Below are 19986 nucleotides of genomic sequence, written 5' to 3' on the forward strand. Positions count from 1 at the left end.
TGTGTGTGTGTGTGTAAACAGACAGAGATTAAATGACTTCATCTATGTCTTTTCCCTCGTCTGCAAGAGCTCTCATGTTTGCATGCAAGCAGGGGCAAGTTGAGATTCAATATTGTGTCTAATGATAGTGTTCTCCGAAGTCCACACATCATAAATACCTCCAACAGAACAGGGAGTCACTCACCGAGTGACAATGGTGACAAGGATTCAAATTGGAAGTAAAAACTACCGTTTACATGTGATGGCGCCCCTTACATACAGTCTGCTTCATTCATGAGTAATATCACCTCCAGATAATCTAGTCCCTCAACAAAGTGCAGCTGTTGCAACAAGGAAGTCTGTCGTAAAGAAGTCAGTGTGTTTAGAAAAATGCATTTGTTGTATTGCAGTGGAGAGACAGAAAGCTATGAACAGATTTAAAATAGTCAAATAACACACTTAGTGTTGTTACCTTGATGTGAGGATAGTAAATCACATATTCCATACTGTGGTAAACTATGAATCGCCTGATGAACCATCTCCATGTCACCGTCACACTCCTATCTCTGGTAATCCTGAAATGAAGCTCCTTGAGAGGGCTGCAAAGTCCAGGCCACCTAGGTTAGCTTAAGGCCGGGAGTTCCTAACAGAGGAGATGCTCTGCCAGCTTTTTGGCCTGGCTCAGAATGAGTGAGCACAGCTGAGAGGGTGTTAAAGAGAAAAGGGAAGGAGGGGAGGGAGGTGAGGTTTGAAGAGGGGGTTGGGGAGTACACACACGCACACACACACACACACACACACACACACACACATTCACATGCATACTTCTCTTAAGCACTGTAATGGGAACAATAGGCAGATCTTTGAAGGCTTGGGTTTAAAAAGGCCACTGGTTTGACTCAGGGCATGACCCCATAAGCAAACATGGGATGTTCCATTCACACTGCAATGCTTTGTTAGCAACTGCAAACTGTTTAGAGCAGAATGATGTCATAATATTGACTTTTTGCATGTGGGAGTAAGACCATGTATATGATATTTATTTCTGGCATCGTATTGTCATAATGTAACAAATGTAACTAAAGTATGCAGATTGATTAAGTAAAACGAATGTAGACAAAGTTAGAGTAATGACTGTTGGTCAAACAAATTAAACAATTTGAAGACAAGACATTCAGAAAATTGGGCTAGGTTTTTAACAAACATATTTCTGACATTTAATGGAATAAATGGTTAGGCAATTGGTTGAGAAAAATAATTTAATAACAGCTTAATTAATAAGGAATGTCAATTGTTACTTGCAGCTCTATATGACAATAAAATCCCATCACCTGATTGTTGACAATGATATATAAATGGGAAATGCAATGATTTGTTGATTAATCGACCGGTTGATTGACAGAAAATTGGTTTAGGCAATTGTATGAATCAAATAATCATTTCATTAAAAACACCAAGCATTCTCTGGTTCAAATTTTTTGTCTTTGCTTTCTGTGTTTTAGTTAATTGGAAAATTAATAGCTTTGGGTTTCGACCAATATATTGATAATGCAAACTGTTTTTTCCAGCCCTAGATTACAATGTACACCTAGCATCTTCATATCATGATAGTTGATAATTAAGTAAAAAAAAGTAAAATTTATACTGCATCTTACTCTTTCACATCCAAATATCCTAAACTCTCATTACAACCTATACATTTGTCATGCTGACAGACTCCTGGCGTGTAGATAATCTCTCTCTGTGGTTATATCATCCCATGTATCTATAATGGGTGTCCTGTTCCACCTGACCCCCTGTGAGGTATCAATGGTTAATTCTCTTCCTGGTGTCATGGTGGTCCTTGCCTGTCAATCGACATAATCTGAAGGCAGACACCACAACATTAGCCTCCCCGAAGACATTGTGTGGTGGAGAACACAGACTCCATAGAGCTACTTTGGCTATCCATTACCATCTGATGCTGAATGAGTAACAAAGTGAATAGCAGTGATAGAGGTTGGAGGGGACAAGGGTTGTTTGGCTCTACTGTCCCGCTACAGGCGCCCATAGGGAAGAAGGTAATCATGGCACCAACAAAATGGAGAATAATGGCCACATCAACTCTAAATTCTCTGTATTCGTTGGTGCTGAAAGGCTAACATGATACCTTGCTGTTGAGCAGTACGGGTGAACAGAGTTTTAGTGAGTTGTCATGAGGACAGTCGGGGGAAGCAGTGGGTCAGTCCGGGAGGTCACATGCATGTCAAAAAGCCAAGTGGCTCCATTCTGATATCATGCCAACTAAATAAAGAGCTGTGTCTGTGTGTCCTGCCAAGGCTGCTGTAAATATACCATTATGTAAAGGGGAATCAATTTCAACTTTAGGAAAAGGAAAACAGGGCTCAGACTTGACTTAAAGTCCAGAGCTTGTGTTGAAACATAATGAGAATGTTGACATGATAATTATGAAGACTAGAGACTAACACAGATGGAAATGTGAGTTGTACAGAGTCCCCTGGGGAATTTTGAATCAATAATACGTGCTTTTTTTTTTTTTTTACTGCATTTAAACAGCCTTTTCCAACAATGCTATCTTAATTTTCCAGTGTAACTGACAAAAAAAGAATATATCATGTTTACTATGATGGAGTATATGCTGTATCTTAAATTCATTTTGAGTTTCCTAAAACTAAGTAAAATAAACTATATTTTGCTTTGGAAAATGGTTGTTAGGACTGTAAAGGATGTGTGATTTAAAGTAATTGTAAAGAATAATAACAATAAAAGAAGTCCTGGTATGATCCTTTAATATTTGACTTAGCTTAAAGTGTTAACAACCTAAACTGACAATTGTAAATATAAATCACAAACGACATTTGTACAAGCTCTTAGCCATTGACCACAAACATTCTGTTTAACCCATATTCATTTCTGTGGTGACTTGCAGTATAACGTGAGATTAACCATGCATGATAAGAGGTTTGTTAAAATACTAAAATCCTTACGAGTGAACCATTAAAACCACTGACAGCTTTGGTGACTTCTGACTGGGGGATTAATATCCCATTAAAATGTTTGGAGTGTTGAGGTTTGGTGAGGGCTGGCAGCTGTTGTCACTTGAACACTTGCACGCAATGCTGGGAGGCTGAAACATTAGATCCGGAATACAAGCAGACTGATACTTCAGAGGGAGCTTCTGGAAAGGTGCAGTACATACAGATCCAAGAGGAAAAACTAAGAGTGGCTCTGCAGGCCATTTCTCTAAAATCAACCTGACACTAGTTTGTAGCATGGTATAATCCCCATATTATCAGAGAATTCATGTCTCATGTAGAGCCAGACTTACTGTGCTTCAAGCAGTTATATTCTCTGTAACATGCATGTGATGCTGTGTGTCTGTTTGAAACATGTGGGCATCCTTATGGTTATGTAAACATATCTCACAATGAAATATCTCCAATTGGACAAGTGTGTACTGTATATCATGCACTCATGGCCATGAGACTATAAATCTGTGTGGCGGGCATGCCAGGAAATCATACTTGGTGTGCACTCTGCAACCCAAAACTAAATCTCATGTTTGTCCAACACACACTCACACGCACACACACACAAACACACACACACACACACACACACACACACACACACACACACACACACACACATGCAGATAAGGATGCTACAGCTAACAATATTTTCTGCAGGATGTTTTACTGTAAAAAGCGGAGATTTAAGTCAATTTGTTATTTTTTTCCTGCAGTTTCTGCAACATCACATCATTCTTAGCAGCCTGCTGCTTTGTTTACAAATGTTTCAGATAGTGCAGCTTTCATCTTAATTACCAAGATAAAGAATGGAAGAAATAGACGTAGACAAACATCCTGGCACTCTGTGAATGGACTGAACCTCCCTTTATCCAGGCTAGAGAATGAAACAAGGAGTGGACTTGACAAAGTACCTGTTGCTCTGCTCACTAATACCTTCTAATATCACCTTTCAGCACTGATGAGGCCTTCAGGGCAGATGCACACCTGCACTCCCCACAGCCAAAATTGATAGGCTGAGTCAGGCTGGCCTTTGGGAATGCCCTTTGAACTTTTCAGACAGGAGTCATAGAAACCTAAATTCCTGTTTACTGTGTGACTTATTCTGCCTTTCCCCATGAAACCCAAAGAGAAGTAGCAACGAAGGAGGATCATTTAGGAAACTAAAAAAGCTTGAGTCTGGCTGGATGTGCTGAGAAAAAAAAATCACGAAGAAAAAGGCTCCTCCTGATTTACTCCTTTACTCCCTCCTCATTTACCTGAGGTAATTTAAAAAATGAACTCACTATGGTTATGTGTCATAGAGGCATTGAATCAACATTTTCATTTGCTTGATTGCTTTTGGAGATTGAAGGGCCTGTCAGAGTTGAACATTATTGTTGATAGAAAGCAGAGATAGTAGACATTCATCAATCATCACACTGAAAGAGCCTTTCTCACCACTTCGTATTTCTACTTAGTGAGTGATGAGATGGAACATGAGTGACACCAGTTTTGGTGTAGATATCACAAATGTGTTCCCAGAGCAGAAGCAATATTTGTCTCTGTGTAATAAATTCACCCTTGAATCTGTCCATGCCACGTACTTTTAACCGATATCTGTGTGACGAATGCACCACGAAACCTCATGTTGACTCGCCGCTCAATTATCTAGACAGCCAATGAATAGCATCCATCAGTTTGGCAAAGATAAGCATGTATTCGTTTTGACCATCGCAGCAGTCCTGTGTGCATTGCTGCTCCACATCCTCGTTGTTTTCTCTTACAAAGCTGGCCAAAGCACTGCTGGTCTGAGAGGGCTGCAGTGCAGGGGGGAGTGCAGGCCAGCTGGGTCAAAGAAAAAGATTGGTGGTGATCTAAGTGGAGAGACAGAGAAATGCTGACGACGAGATTGCCTCTTTGTGTGTTTGAGTGTGCGTTGCTGAACTGTTGTCAATGTTGTTCAGTCAGTTCTCTGGATTCAGACCGGTGCTATTGCAGGTCAAAAATCAAAAACTACTGAATGTCAGTATAATAAAATAAAAACCTGAGTTTGACACTCATAATTGTTATGGGTATGCCCAATCCTTTATTTGTATTGTCTAGTGTTAGAATAATTTCATTATCAAGAATAGACATAGACCACTGAAGTTGTACCAAAAGTTCATTTTTACTTGAGAACACAAGGAGACTTCCACACTACAGAATAGTACAGAAAATGCCTAACTGGAAGCTCTCAACAGCCACTTATATATACAAAGTGGACGTTAACACAAAGTCATAACAGTCGATGTTATCAGTTTATCTCATTTGGTCTGGGACTCTCCTGTGCCTGCTCTGCCCCCAGTAACATCCTGTGCCTTTCACAAGGACAGACTATGGCTCCTTGATTATCTTGTTTATAGTGATCAGTTTGACATGGCATTATTATGCAAAGAGTTTTAATAATAATCAGAGAAAAAGTATGTATCATAATCTTTCTAACCCCTAGTCACGTTCTATTTGCTGAAGAGAGAGACCTGTTGAATTCAACTAGCAGATTTTTCATCACGTAGACACGTATTTTATACATTTAGTTTTATGAGTTCAACATCTCAAACATAAACACCTCTCTTCCTCTCTTTACTTTCCTTCTCAACAATTCTTGAAATCTAACTTCTGCTCTTATATTTTACATATAGAGTATTTCCTCTTTCTCCCTTCTGTTGCTTCACATTTTTGCATGAGAACGTCTTGGATTTACAGGCAGGCTGGGAGCCATGATTTCACAAGTCTGTTCTGTTATCTGACTCAAGCAGCCAAGCAAAGGGAAATTTGACCCAGCTATGAGAATGCTTTTTTTGCTTAGCATGATTTTCCTCCCTCTGGCAATATTTTTTTTAAAGCTACACATCTAGTATAGCCACACCTGGTATAATATATGGTTTAAAAGCTTATCTTAATATACAAGTTGTTCCAAGGGCTCATATGGTTAAATCATAAACAAATGTTTTCAGTGTTGTTAGTATCGTGTAGTCTTCCTTTAGTTGAAATATGTCATGATCGGTAGAGTGCAGGGCAGTAAGACATGTGTTTTTTTTGGCATCTTTCATTTGAACAAATAGTTTACAATAACATTATCCAAATGGTTAATTACATTTTCAATACATAATTTCACAAGTGCAACATAATATGCTTGATCATCTTTGCCACAGCATACCTTGGTAGTAAGATACAGATGCTGTAATATTTAGTAATTAGACAGTCATTAATATGTTGGAAAGGGTAGATGTTACACGTCACAGTCCAAGTACAGGTCTTGGGGAGTACTACTGTATATGTAAAAAAAAAAAGGGAAAAGTTCTACAAAGCCTTTTGTGGCTCTAGCGGAATGGCATTTCAGCCAGAATTGGAAATGAAGAATTACAAGTTTGAAAATGAAAGAAATCTGGTAGTATGGAGTAAGAAAGAAGTGACCTTACCTCTGTAGCCCGCTTGAGGCTAACAACTTGAAGCAACTTTAGCTGCTGTTGGCTTGAAAATAAGAAGATAGATTTTGTTGTTAACAATTTGGTGCTTTTAGGAAAAAAATGTATATATAAATGTAGATATTTTAAGAATGAGTTAAACATTTTGTGTAAGTCATTGAAATGAGTTGAGTGAAAGGATAGAAAAGCCCTTGAATTGATTTATTGACTTGAAACTCTTAACTTGATTTGAGATGGTCCCTTCTATTTATTTTTTCTTATCTTATTTTCTTCTTTATGTTGTTTTTATGCAAAAACTCTATTTTTGAAGTGGATTTGTAAATGTGCCTTGTTTGTTTGTATATCTGAATTCTAAATGAATGAATAGTATTTTTTTTTTAACACAATCTGAGTTCTGACTGAACTGTTGCATGAGTTGCATTGTGGGTAATGGAGGCACCACGTTTTGACAAGGAATAAGAATGTGTGGAATAAATAAGATACTCTCTGGTTCTGCTGCATCAATTTTGATACTTAAAAAAACTAAAACTATCCATTGTTCGTTTGACATTGTTATTGTCATATAAATATATATCTCTTTTATGAAGAAAAAAATGTGTAGTGTGTAGAAAGTGTAATATGTTGAAAATATAAAAGCATGACATGTTCAGCATGGAGCAAGGAGTGTGATGGTCATTCCCATCCTGTCATTACAGCGCCACGGGGCAAGGCTCCTCTATAAATTGATTTTTACTGCATATTAAATTGAGCATTTTGTGAATAATAATAACTCAATTATTCACAGAGTCTGTTTGCTGATGTTTTTATAGTGGACAAATGAACTGGAACCTGCAGCAATGTCACCACAACGGCAGGGAAATCAGGCATGCATGCATCATAAACTGCTCATCTGAAATCACAGCTGCAATAAACATAAGCTATGAATTGTATCTTGTAAAACACCCATCTGCTGACATGATGAATAGACAGCATATGGAAAAAAACACTTACTTACAGAGAGTTAGTAAGAGTAGGTTTGAGACAAGTAAAGCTATCTGAGAAATCCTTCCACCCCTTCCTTCAGTCGTAACTTTAAACAGTGCCCAGTCTAATATTATCACTGCCATCGTAATGACACGCTCCAAACCAGACACAAACATGTTAGTATTCATTACAGTAATGTATAGAGACAGACCTGGGTTGGAGTTAAGATCCATGGGGCACAGCGGAAGACGGGCCCCCTTCTCAGCTGGAGCTTGAGGGAGCAAAAGCCACAGTGTCGCTGCTGACTGCCGACCACCTGGTGCCACCTCTTCATCTGCTCTTGTTCGGTGCCACAGATAGATTTATCTACTTCTGTTTCTGGTAAAACACACTTCACTACGCTCACTACTATCCGTCCCACTCTCCCCCTCCGCCTTCCTTTGCCTGCAGCTTCCCTCCACCTCATATAATTCTTTTGCTTACAACTTCATTTTGTTAAGTCAAAGGCAGGTCAATGTGACACACCAATCAGCAGCACTTAGGCAGGGTCAGGCTAAGGCTAGTCTGTCTGCCTCCCTGGAAGCCTTTCCTCTGCATATACTTCTGTCAAAGGAGCTGAAAGAGCGGAGGAAGCATGTTTCGAAGTCACACACGAAAGAAGTGTAGGAGAGAGCGGCCAAGTGAAACCGAGTGAGACAGCAAGCTGAAAGCAAGATGGTCTCTGAAGGAAGTGAGAGGGGTGGGGTGGGAGCTGCTGGTGAGGGGGGTGGGGTGGGGGTGGGGGGGTTGTAAATCAAGCAGCCCTGTAAATCTGGTGAATGAAGAGCGGGCACTCGGCCAAATGAGTCATCCATAGCGCTCTATAAATACAGCCGCGCAGGGTCGACGAGGCTGCTGCTACTGGTGGCTAGGAAGCACATAGACACTGGGGTTTCTCCTTCTTTGAGGAGAGGAGGAGAGCCTCCTTATCATTTTTCAATCCAGACATAAAGGCGAACTCCACATCGTTGGCTTCCATCAAATGGCAGAGGTCACCGTTTACAATCTAAGCTTGGAGGAGGATAACATTGAAGGACAACACCTGTTGGGGGGGGGGGGTGCATCTAAATATTTATCCAGACAGAAATCAGTTTACATACCAATGGTCTGAACATTCAAGTCAAGTGTCCCCAGCAGACAAACATAGTGTAGTAGCCTTGCAGAAACTTCACTGGAGGCCAAAAAGTGCCCTCAGTGAAACCTGGCCAACCTGATCCATGTGGGAGCAGCAGTTAGAGTGGGAGGCTAATGGAGGACATTGCTATGTGACATGTCAAATACCGATCCCCTCAATAAGGCTGTTATGTAAGCATCTGGGCTTCCTGTCCTGTCCCTCTCTTTGGCCAGAGACATTTCCTCCAGAGGATCTTACTCATGCACACTCTCACACACACAGGAATAATAATGCACAAGAAAGAAAGGAAGAAGGCCTGGGATTCTCTTACAGGAGCCTAGCTGAGAATGAGGCGGATGTTTCAAACAACATCCACCTTATACAAAAGGTATACAGCTTATTGTTTGGACATGCTGAATTCCCCGGGCCTCCTGCTTTTTGTCACGTATTGAATCAGCAGTTCAGCTCATCGCACGAGAGTCTGTGTCTGGTTGACATGCAAAGAATATATGCATGGGTCAAATAAATGTGTTTCTAGAACTTGTCTTGTGTCCAGTTGCGTTACATTCTCAACATCTTATTTGTTGTCCTTCACAGCTCAGACACAAAGCCATTTGTGTCGCAGGCGACTTTGGGATGTCCACTCATCCTACACATTGTTCTCTTGTGTTGTTACTGCAGCTGCCTTTTCCCATTTAGTGGTTGTTCAATCATGGCTTTCTGACAAATGGGCTCCATCATTCACTGTGCAGTTTGAGCCATTATGCGAGCTACCTCGAGCTTTGGTCCCATCACTAAAATACATAAACTGCACATTGTGTTGTTACTGAGACACATTAGAGGACTGTAAACGCTGATCAGACTGCTGTTGAAGATACTGACAGCATATAAAACCAATACTCATATTCATGTGCTGTTAGAAAGTTGTATCCTCCCACTTACAAAAGAAAGTGTTTTGATAACTGTCTAATTGTATGTGTATGTGCAGACATGGAGAAAACGTATGTGGCACATAAATGGCATTTTTTCTTAAAGCAGTATTTCGACATTTTGGGAAATTATTTGCGTTCTTGCCTTGAGATGAGAAGGTAGATAACACTGTCATATTTGTCTGTTAAATATGAATATACAGCCAGCAGCTGGTTATCTTAGCTAAGCATCATCTTAGCCTCACTCCTGAGCATAACCCTAAAAAACTGCTTTCTTTGGGGTCAGTTTGTCTTTCAACAGCTGGATGTGACAGTCCATCTCTTTTCTTAACAACCATTGGGTCAAACTTAGAGATGTTAGCCATCACCCTTAGCATTTGGCAGTCATAAAAGGACAATATTTTCTACAAACTTTAGGGTTCACTGAACTAAACACTCTCCAGAGGGTCTTTCTTAATGAGCAGTCTGTGAAAATCCCACACACAAGGGAGACATCCTTGACAGAGAGTCCAATGCCCCCTTTAACAAACCTGATCATTATAAAGACATCCATTTTGAGTCTACATTGACTGAGTAGCTTGCTGCTGCAGCTCTGGCAGCCCAAACTCCGACAGCACCTCCTGCAATGTTACCTTGGGAAACCTGGTCAGTGACCTTTTTCTAATCCACAAAGACAACTTCAAACCTTTCAACATTCTGTGAGAGGGTAAAATGATGTTTCTTCTGCTTTGGAGTGTGTATTGTTACTTTAAATCCATTTGACAGCCACTCAGATTTTCCTTTCCAGCACCTTGTCACAGACTTTCAGAGGAAAGGAGTTTGAGTCTGTGTTTGAGGACACAATCCCCAAAATGTTCTGCTTCCAGCTTCTGCCAGTAGCCTACAATGGAGCTGCTCCTAAATTTTATGTGACACTGAAGAGTCTTTTCAATCACAGCATTCCAACATCATCCAGACAGAATTCATCCATGCCTACTGCCTTGACAGTGTGTTTTCTAACTATCTCAGCAACCTCTACCAAGGTAAAGTTCTTAGACTTTAAGGTTTGTCTTTTTCTACTCAAATAAAGGATGTGTCTGCAGGGTTTTCTTTCCCAAACTACTTTTTGCATCTTCAAACTATTTCCCCTGTAGATTCTCAGCGTTTCCCTTCCTCTGCAAAGACACACTGAGCAATATCCGGCCTTTGCCTTCTGGGACACCAAATGGTGAATCCAGAACTCATCCAGATAAATTTAGAAAATCATCCTATTATCTACTCCTCCCAAGCTTCGGCTTTAGCTAGGGTTAGGGTTATCAACCAGCAGGACATTTAGCTTCCACTTCCTACTAGCTTTTGAGCACAACTCCAATTAGCCAGGGAATAGGCTAATACGAATTGTGCTCAAAAGCTAGTTTGGAGTTAGTTGGCAGCAGGTATTTGGACAGGAAGGATGGTGAGAGATTTTAGTTGGCATCCAGCCCTGTCTTTGTCTTTGTTTTCAAATTAAATACTATAGTTTCAACGATGCAAGTGAAGTGTTGATTACTTTACAAGATGTTTCCCATCATAGTTTAGCGTGTTAGCATGCTAACATTTTCTGACATTAGTACAAAGACCAAGTACAGCCAAAGGTGATAGGAATGTGGTCAGTTTTGCAGATATTTAGTGATAAACCAAATAACCGGACACATTTTAGATGTTTACCTGATTGTGGTGATAGAAGAAAAGATAACACAAATTATCCAGAGATGTACATATGTGTACCAAATCCCATTGCAGTCCATAATTGTCGAGATATTTTACTTAAAACCACAAATGGCAACCTCATGGTTGAGCTAGAGGAAAAATCCAGGTCATCTTCAAAGTCATTCAAATGTCTGTATTGTCATCTGAGGAAGAAAACTTGTGGGTTTAGAATACTAAGGAACATAAAACTGTCTGACCTCATGACCTAATTCAATATTAAAAACTTCTGTTTTTGACTGTTTTCTCATTAATGCTGCCAGGACATTGATAGCAGCATGGCGAGTCGGTCCGATGGCCCTCTGCCTCTTTGTAAATGCTGGTGTGCTAAGGATCATAAATTCAGCTATCAAGAGAACAACAACAAGGAATGTCTCAGAGGCCCCATAGGAGAAATGTCAACAGCAGCAGATTGCTCTCCTCCAGGAGGCCATATGCCGCTGGGCCACAGACAGCACACTGGAAAAACATGGATGTGCATAAACATGTCACACACACACATACACACACACACACACACACGCACACACACACACACACACACACACACACACACATATGCACAAACTACACTGAAAAGAGAAGTTCAGTTTTTGACCTTTTTTAAAATGTCAAATTACAAAGCAAGTTCTTGAGAGAGAAAGGACACGGGCTCTGAAGTGTGCGCACAGAGTGTGTGTGTGTGTGTGTGTGTGTGTGTGTTTGTATGTGTGTGTGTGTGGGGGGGCATACAATTGAAGATAGTCAACGCTATTATGTGCAAAACACAATCTTGTCACTCACGCTTTTTACGAGCTTCTTAATTTTTGACACAATTTCCATAGATTTCACTGCTTACCCTCTTAATGCGTGTCTTGATAATGCTCTATTCCTCTTGGATTTATGATGCATTGGAAGCTGTGTGGGCACTATACATCCAACTGCTAATTAAATCAGTACATCAAAACCTCCGAAACAGAAAGCTGCTTCTTGTTTATATCCTATGTGTCAGATTAATTTGATCAAACTTGTGTATGTTCTAGCTATGCAGTGAGGTGGGTGTAAGAGGTGGAGAAGTCATTTCCTGGAGCTTTTTCATTTATTATAGCTGGGAGGGGTTTTCTCCCTGTGATCCTTGGAGTTTGATGACTAACCCTGCTGTAAAATAGTGTATTTTATTTAAATTATGACATTTTTCAATATTTTTTCCCCCATTTTTTTCAGATTCTTACTTCTTACTTACTCTTTATTTTCCCTTTGACATTTGATGCGTATCTTGTACATTGTACTGCCACACCTTTTTCTTTGAAAGCTGCTCTGTGTGAACTATTTCTTAAACAGTGTTTGATTACTTTTAATTATATGCACCTGATATGTCTTCACTGTGGCTGTACAGTAATCTTTATTCTTCTGCTTGATCTGCTTGATCCTTGCCGTATGTATGTTTAACCCATTTTCTTGTGTCTCTTGTACATATTGTCTTTATTACTTTTATGTATTATAAAAAGCCCTTTGACTTGTTGTAGAAACGTGCTATGCAAAGAAATCTGCCTTTCCTTGATTACATCAACATGTTTAAAAAGAGCATGAACTGTCACACACCTGTGAATTGAGGAAAGTGTGAACTCAAAACCAAAACTCAATACAATAAATAGGAAGCTTTTAATTTTCCTGGTTTTGTGTGCAAACTAGTTGCTTCTCTTTGGAGCATGCCTGGTAATAGAACTGTAAATTAAGCTGTGAGCTGGTTGTGGACTTAGAATAGTCCAATGTCTTTCAAGCACTCACTAAATACTGTAGTAGTGTGTGCATTGTAGAGCTACAGATGAGCTAACATGAAAGGATAAAACTTGATTATAAAACTCATACAAAACTAATATTGTGTCAACTCTCTGAAAAAAAAACATGAGCTGCACCAGTGGTCATTGAATCTAATTAAACAACAGAGAGCACACATGCAGTATGCACACAAACAACCAATGCCAGCTCCATAAGTTACCCATAAACAAAATAATACATACATCCTGACACTGAAATATCAGCAGAACACTACAGATTTTCATATTTTCTAAAATACTCCACTGGGGGCTTACACTGATGCCTAGAGGTAAATATTCTGTGTAGAATAATTGTTTGGGGTATTAAAGCACCCCTAAAAGTTGACTTGGGCCTTTTTCATTTATTTATTTCACCCATCCCTCTTCCTATCATCAACTTTAGGTGCTTTTATGCCACATGCCAGATGAACAGTAGGCCTACAGTGGTCTGTGGTCTTCTAAGTGCATGTCTGTCTTCACCCTCTAATAGAAATCATTTAGTCATTACTTTTTAATAAGAAGTCTGTCTATAGGTTTAGATAAGATTAGCATGTTGTCCTGATAAAGCACATTCCTAGACTAATCATCTAATGACAGTTTGTTTTAAATGTTAATGATAATGATAATTCATGTTTTTTTTGCACGAAGAGATTTTCACTAATTAACCAGATGAGTAATAACGAATAATAACGTTAAGTAGGGCTTCAATGCTACAGGTCTTCAAATGTATAGGCTGCCTACTTAAAAGGCTACCATTAGGCCCATGGTAATACCCATGGGTAATACCAGAGTCAAGATCAGACAGCTGTAATCCCGATAGAAGAATGTGTGTGTGTGTGTGTGTGTGTGTGTGTATGTGTGTGTGTGTGTGTGTGTGTGTGTGTGTCTGTGGCCACATGGTGGTACCAAATGACATGCGTGTCAGAGAGCACAGGTCAGGCTGAATACTTGCGATGCTAGCGTTAGCAGCCGTAGCAATGAGTAATTTTTATTTTAGTTCAAAAGGGCAAACAGACGAAATTATCTTTAATTTGCTAACATGCAACAAAACTGCAAAGCTGATTCTAAACGAGCCACGTTAGTCATAGCCATAGCATTTTAACAGTCTATAGTTAAAGCCTACTCATCGTGACAGCAGACTTTTAAACTGAAATAAGAAGTGGAGTAACCATGTTCTTTCTAACAGCAGGAGAGGAACAGGCACAGGGGAGAAGGCTAACTTTACATAGTAAGACAAAGTTTTGTTCCTACAAATTAACATTACCTTGTTAATAGGGCTGCACAATTAATCACAATTTTATCTAAATAGCAATATGTAGGCCTAATAGCTAGTGAAATATCCATATTGTTTGGTAGCCTACAGATCCTCGCTAAAATAACACACATCATCATTTAACCATCATTTAATTTTAATATTTTTCAACTAAATTGAGAAAAATTAAACAAAAATGATCATTCACTTCAATATCGTTAATCGTATTGCAATATCAGTCAACAATAATCGCAATTAGATCTTTTCCTCATATTGTACAGCCCCACTTATCAATAGCAATCAGTTGTAAAATCGGTGCTGATCGTGTCTCTGTCTCCCCGGTCCAATGTCTGACATTTCTCAGGTTCTACACAGAGCTTTTGAATAATAGACGGGTCTGGTTTGGTTCTGGGAGGTAGCCTACTTTTCCGGGTATTTTTGGGTTTGGGCACGAATAATTGCACCTGTCAAAACTTCTACACTCTAGAATCTTCTGTGCATGTCCGACTCTGATTTGCTCACACTCTGCCACGCCTGCCAACTCTTATTTACATTGTGATTATGATAACTCAATCACACAAGTCATATACTTAATAACACATCCACCTCAGTGACAGAGACCATCATAAATCTCTGCAGAGGTCACCAAGGTGGCTCTATATAGCTACCCCTCAGGAATGCATGTCACGCTAATGATGGAAAGATTTTCACGGACGACTCAAAAAATTAATTTACATGTGAAACTCATTAAATGTTGTCACTGATAAGATTTGTATAGTAAAAACAAACTGTAAAAAACTGCAGTAAAACAAAGGTATGAAGCATTCTGACAAAAAAAGTGAACTCAAGGTCCACCAAGTGGCTTTTTCCAGACCTGCACATCGCAGTCTACATTAGTGGATAGAGTTTACTCAGTTATTGCTCAATAACTGTTAATTTCTGTTAATTTCTGTACTAATTAGTCGATGAAACAATTTCCCCAATAAAATACCAACAGCGTAAACTACAATACAAGCAATTAAAGCATTTGTAATGTTTGAATTCAATCGTATCATACTAAAATTAGAGTGAATGTTAGAAACAGTAAATTTGGCACTATATGTCATTACTGTACATGTATGTAGACATTAACTCTCAGCACAAAGACCAACATCTTGCTGAATTCATGAAGACGTATACGTTAGTGCATTGCTTCCATTTGTGACAGTATATGTATATGTTTATATACAGTATGTATTGTATATGTTAAATGCAGTGGGTACATTCCTTCCTAAAAGCTGTACATATATGTACTTTGCAAATAAAGGATATAAAATATGAAAATGCACTCCCATTTTATTCAGTGCAAAAAAAGATTTAATACATAAACTGGACTGGATTAGGGGACCATCGCCAGTACTGCAGTGACTCAGAAAACCACATGAGGGCACTATCGCCTCTAAATAGACAGGGGCTTTGAGCATTTTCTTCATCCCAACTTCACTACAACCCTGTGTCAACTCAAAAAGAGGAAAGGCCTAGATATAACCTTACTTTGTACAATAAGCTGAGCCAAGACATGTGACCTAAGGTACTAAAGAGGAAACGGTTCAGGTATGTATTATAGACTCAGGATTTACCCTGTGAACAGTCATTATGCCTGAGGCTGTCCACCTGCTCATGGCAGCATGATGCCAAGGTTCTCCCATGAAGGAAGGGACGGTGCCGTCTGGGGTGAATTGGAATATATTCCCATAATTCAACAGTGGTGATTGAATGTGGCCACTCTAACCAGGCTATCAAGAGAAACCGAATGAGAGACAGAGAGAGAAAAGTGTGTGTGTGTGTGTGTATGTGTGTGTGTGTGTGTGTGTGTTTGTGTGTGTGTGTGTGTGTGTGTGTGTGTGTGTGTGTGTGTGTGTCTCATACTGAACTCTGCAGCCAAAAGCATTATGTTTATTAGAGCTTAGGGATAGAGCAGTGCACTGTTTCTCCATCAAAATCACAGCGGGGAGTGTTTCCTGTGTTTATTCTTGTTTTATATGACTGGGATGATGAATCACAGTTGGATCACCACGGAGAGTGACATTTCGCTACAGGTATTTATGCAGCTTTAACAGGTAAATAAATGAAGTGCCTTTTTGACTAACTTCATCATAGCTAAAGGCAGGCCCTGCCTGCTCACTGTATTGCAGTCTCATAGCTCGGATCCAGTTATATCACACAGCTGTATTCAGATCATACCTAACTCTTTGGAGGATTCTCCAACATCAGATAATACTGCACACTGATCCCGAGCAGCAAGATATTCTGATGTGTTTTCCAGATGTGTGGACTATGAGTAATCATTTTTTTATGCTGTCAGTGTATGAGAGTTACTCTTAAGAAGCTACCTTTTTCTGTGATCCCTTTAGGAAGTTGCAGAATTTAGAAAAGTTTGCAGGTGCATCCAAATGTGGCTACACAGAAAAATGTCTTTTGTCATATTGTGCATGGCATACATGGGGTGGGGAGGGCATGGGGCGGCTGTGGCTCGGTGGTAGAGTGCTTGCCTGCCAATCGGAAGGTTGGGCGTTCAATCCCTGGCTCTGCAGTCCCATGTCGAAGTGTCCTTGGGCAAGACACTGAACCCCGAGTTACCCCCGATGCTGTGCATCGGAGTGTGTATGTGTGTGAGTGTTTATCTGATGAGCAGGTGGCACCGTGTACGGCAGCCTCGCCACAGTGTATGAATGTGTGTGAATGGTGAATGTTTTCTGTATAATGTAAAAGCGCTTTGAGCAGTTGTTAAGACTAGAAAAGCGCTATATAAATACAGCACATTTACATACAAATATCCTGCACTAGGGCATTTTGGTTGTTAATCCCTGTTCATTTTAGCACAGGCCCATGTGTGCTTGCACATGTTGTAACCTGTCGGTGTGATGGAAGAACACTGGTGCTTAGTCTTGGTGTGGGCGAGCAAAACAAAAGCCCCACTGTGTCTGTACCTGTGTGCTTCTGTCAGACAGTTAATAATAAAGACATGATTCCAGTCTAAATATTGTTAGCCACGTACGTGGTGAATCTGCCTCATAAACCCCCTCTCTTCCGCACTCATCATCCAGATGTGGATGAGTGCAGTGAAAGAGACAATGACGAGAGAGGAAGAGAAAAAGCATCAGTGTGCACAACACGGTTGAATAAAGGTCGCAGATGTTTTTCTGAACAGATTGATCTGAACATTTTCAAGGCACAGAGCAGGGCGACCGACACTGTCTTTTAAGGCCGATACCAATTTTAGTAGTTAATGAAACCGATAGCTGATATTTGGAACCAATATGTATTTACAGTGAACATAAAAAAAATCTTAAAGTCAAAATTAGGATATTGGAATGTTACAAACTCCAACACAAAACTTTGCTTTAAGTAATTATTTAATAAATTAGAAACTTTCAACATAATACACAGTAAAAGATTGTCAGATAGTGTTGTGGGGCAATAGAACGCTCATTCAGATAATCAGCAAAATTCCAATAAACACACCGATAATTAGCTAGGGTCAATAATCGGTCTATCACTAGCACAGAGTAACTAAGTAAAACTCTCCAGAAAATCTAAAAATACAGAGTTGGGTCTTAATCTTAAAGCAGAGTCTCCCTCCCTGCATAGATGTCCTGATGCTGCTGTTCAAGCCACTGGCACACCCGATTCCCAGCTTGTGTTCAGACCTCACCAGCACCCTTGCAAGACAACGGATATCTCTGTACAACTCTGACTTCCACCCTATTTCCCTTGCTCCAACCCCCCCCCCATCACATCCCGTCTCTCTCTCTTCCAAAGAGTGTCCATGTGTTGTGTTCAAACTGCACAGCCCCATTTAGACCAGTGGAATATATGTGTTGTGTTTTCCTTTCATTTGCTCTCTCTGCTTCTCTAAGACCTCTTTATATGCTGTCTCATAACAAGCCATGTTCTTTTTTTCCATCAGTAGTAGGGTGTGGTGGATGTTTCAGAATGGCAAAAACAGTTTAATAGTATTAGTGGGATTTTAAAGAATACAAGTCTGTTGCTGTTTTTTTTTACAGCTTATACAGTCTGGTACAGAGGGGGAAAAAAGATTAAAACTGTTTGTAGTGGGGGAGACTAGGTAAACTCAAACATTAAGGGCCCTATTTTAATGACCTAAGCGCACGGCGTAAAGGGCCTGGCGCAGATGCGTTTTGGGCGTGTACGAATCCACTTTTGCTAGTTTACCAGCGGGAAAAAAGGGTCCTATGCGCCTGGCACACAGATCAAAAGGGTTGTACTTTGTATCTTAATTAATCATAGGTGTGTTTTGGGCGTAACATGCAATAAACCAATTAGTGTGTCATCTCCCATTCCTTTCCAAAAACCAGATGCATTTGGACCTTGCCGCATTGCTATTATCATGGCGGATTTGCTAAGCAGGAAGGAGAGATTTTCAGGAGAAGAAACTGATCTGCTAGTGAAGTGAAAGCGTATCCTATCATAATACTATTTCACATTGTAATATTTTTATTTTTAATCTTTTGCATGTTTGTGTGCATGCTGTGCACAAGCCTAGGGGCATTTTACTAATGCACTGTTAAAAATACTGCGTCATTGACTTTAGATCAGGTTTTGTTGGTCAATGGCGTGATCAATTTCTGCTGCCTCAAGATAGAAATACATCAAGAATGCACCTGGACACACCTCCTTGTAAGACACAGATGGGCACAGTTGCATTTGCTATTTAAACAGTGTGGGGCTTAAACTACCAGAAGAACTTACGTCGGGCTTTGCGCTGTGCTGCGCCAGGTGAAAGATAGGGCCCTAAGTCTCATAAGTCAGGAGAAATTGAAAAGCTGTCAATACATCACATACCACCAGAGGAAAAAACTAATCAATTCACACAACCAATTACTTTTCACATGCTTCACGTGTGAAAGCATATACTGCAGCACCTGCAAAGAGGGAAATGAAAATGAGACCTAAAGGCAGCACATTGAGTCAGTGAGGCAATAGAAAAGATTGAATTCTTTAGTGTACTTTAATCAAAGTCATACTACAAACTAAATTGGAATAAGACTGATGGTAACCTTGTTCAAATATTTCACTGCCTTCATCCGTAGAAAAGTTGGTTATAATATATAATCACAACATTAATGTGATGTGATCTGGATGTCACCAATTCTCTGCAACGTTTTTTATTTTTTAAATTTTTTTAAAGATTACATTATTGGGACACTTTTGGCCTTTTATTTTTACAGGACAGCTGAATACATGAAAGGGGAGAGAGAAGGCCGCAGGTTGGAGTCGAACCATGGCCGGCTGCGTAGTAAACCTCTAAATATGCGCACCCGCACTACCAACTGAGATATCTGGGAGCCCTGCAAGTTAAACCTATGTTCTGGTCTTGCATTTCAGTAGTAATGTTAGGTGTGGAATTATGTGCCACTCACAGTTTCAATTATAAGCCTCGGCTTTGTAGCTATAATGGTTGCGTCAACCGCATGAAAATACCATACAAAAAACATTTTATTTGTATTATAGGTATTTTTCAGTTGGAGGGTAGAGAAGGGAAAATGTAAAGTTTTGTCTCTGAAACGTTCCTTTTGTTCCTTTAATGACAGATTTATTTTTCTACTACAAGCTTTATCTGACCAAGTATTGCACATATTCAAAAGCATAACTGATTGTTTGGACACTTATTTTTAGATCCAATTCAATTCAATTCAATTTTATTTATAGCA

At 39.7% G+C, this 19986-nt stretch overlaps 1 protein-coding gene across 5 annotated transcripts in view; it reads right to left on the reverse strand.

Moving 5' to 3' along the window:
• The window catches only part of arhgap24 (Rho GTPase activating protein 24), a 70691-nt gene that overhangs the window by 21052 nt on the left and 29653 nt on the right, over positions 1-19986 (reverse strand). The window contains exon 1 of one of the 5 annotated variants that reach the window (XM_032538873.1): positions 7629-8108. The exons of 3 other annotated variants lie outside the window; for them this stretch is intronic. In XM_032538873.1, coding sequence (XP_032394764.1) covers positions 7629-7650 — 22 coding nt within the window. In that variant the 5' untranslated portion in view covers positions 7651-8108. Of the gene's footprint in view, positions 1-451; positions 638-7628; positions 8109-19986 lie in introns of those variants that run through there. One more of the 5 variants, XM_032538872.1, reaches the window with a different exon arrangement.

This window comes from Etheostoma spectabile, chromosome 16 (genome assembly GCF_008692095.1).
Source record: "Etheostoma spectabile isolate EspeVRDwgs_2016 chromosome 16, UIUC_Espe_1.0, whole genome shotgun sequence".
NCBI classification, from domain to species: Eukaryota; Metazoa; Chordata; class Actinopteri; order Perciformes; family Percidae; genus Etheostoma; species Etheostoma spectabile.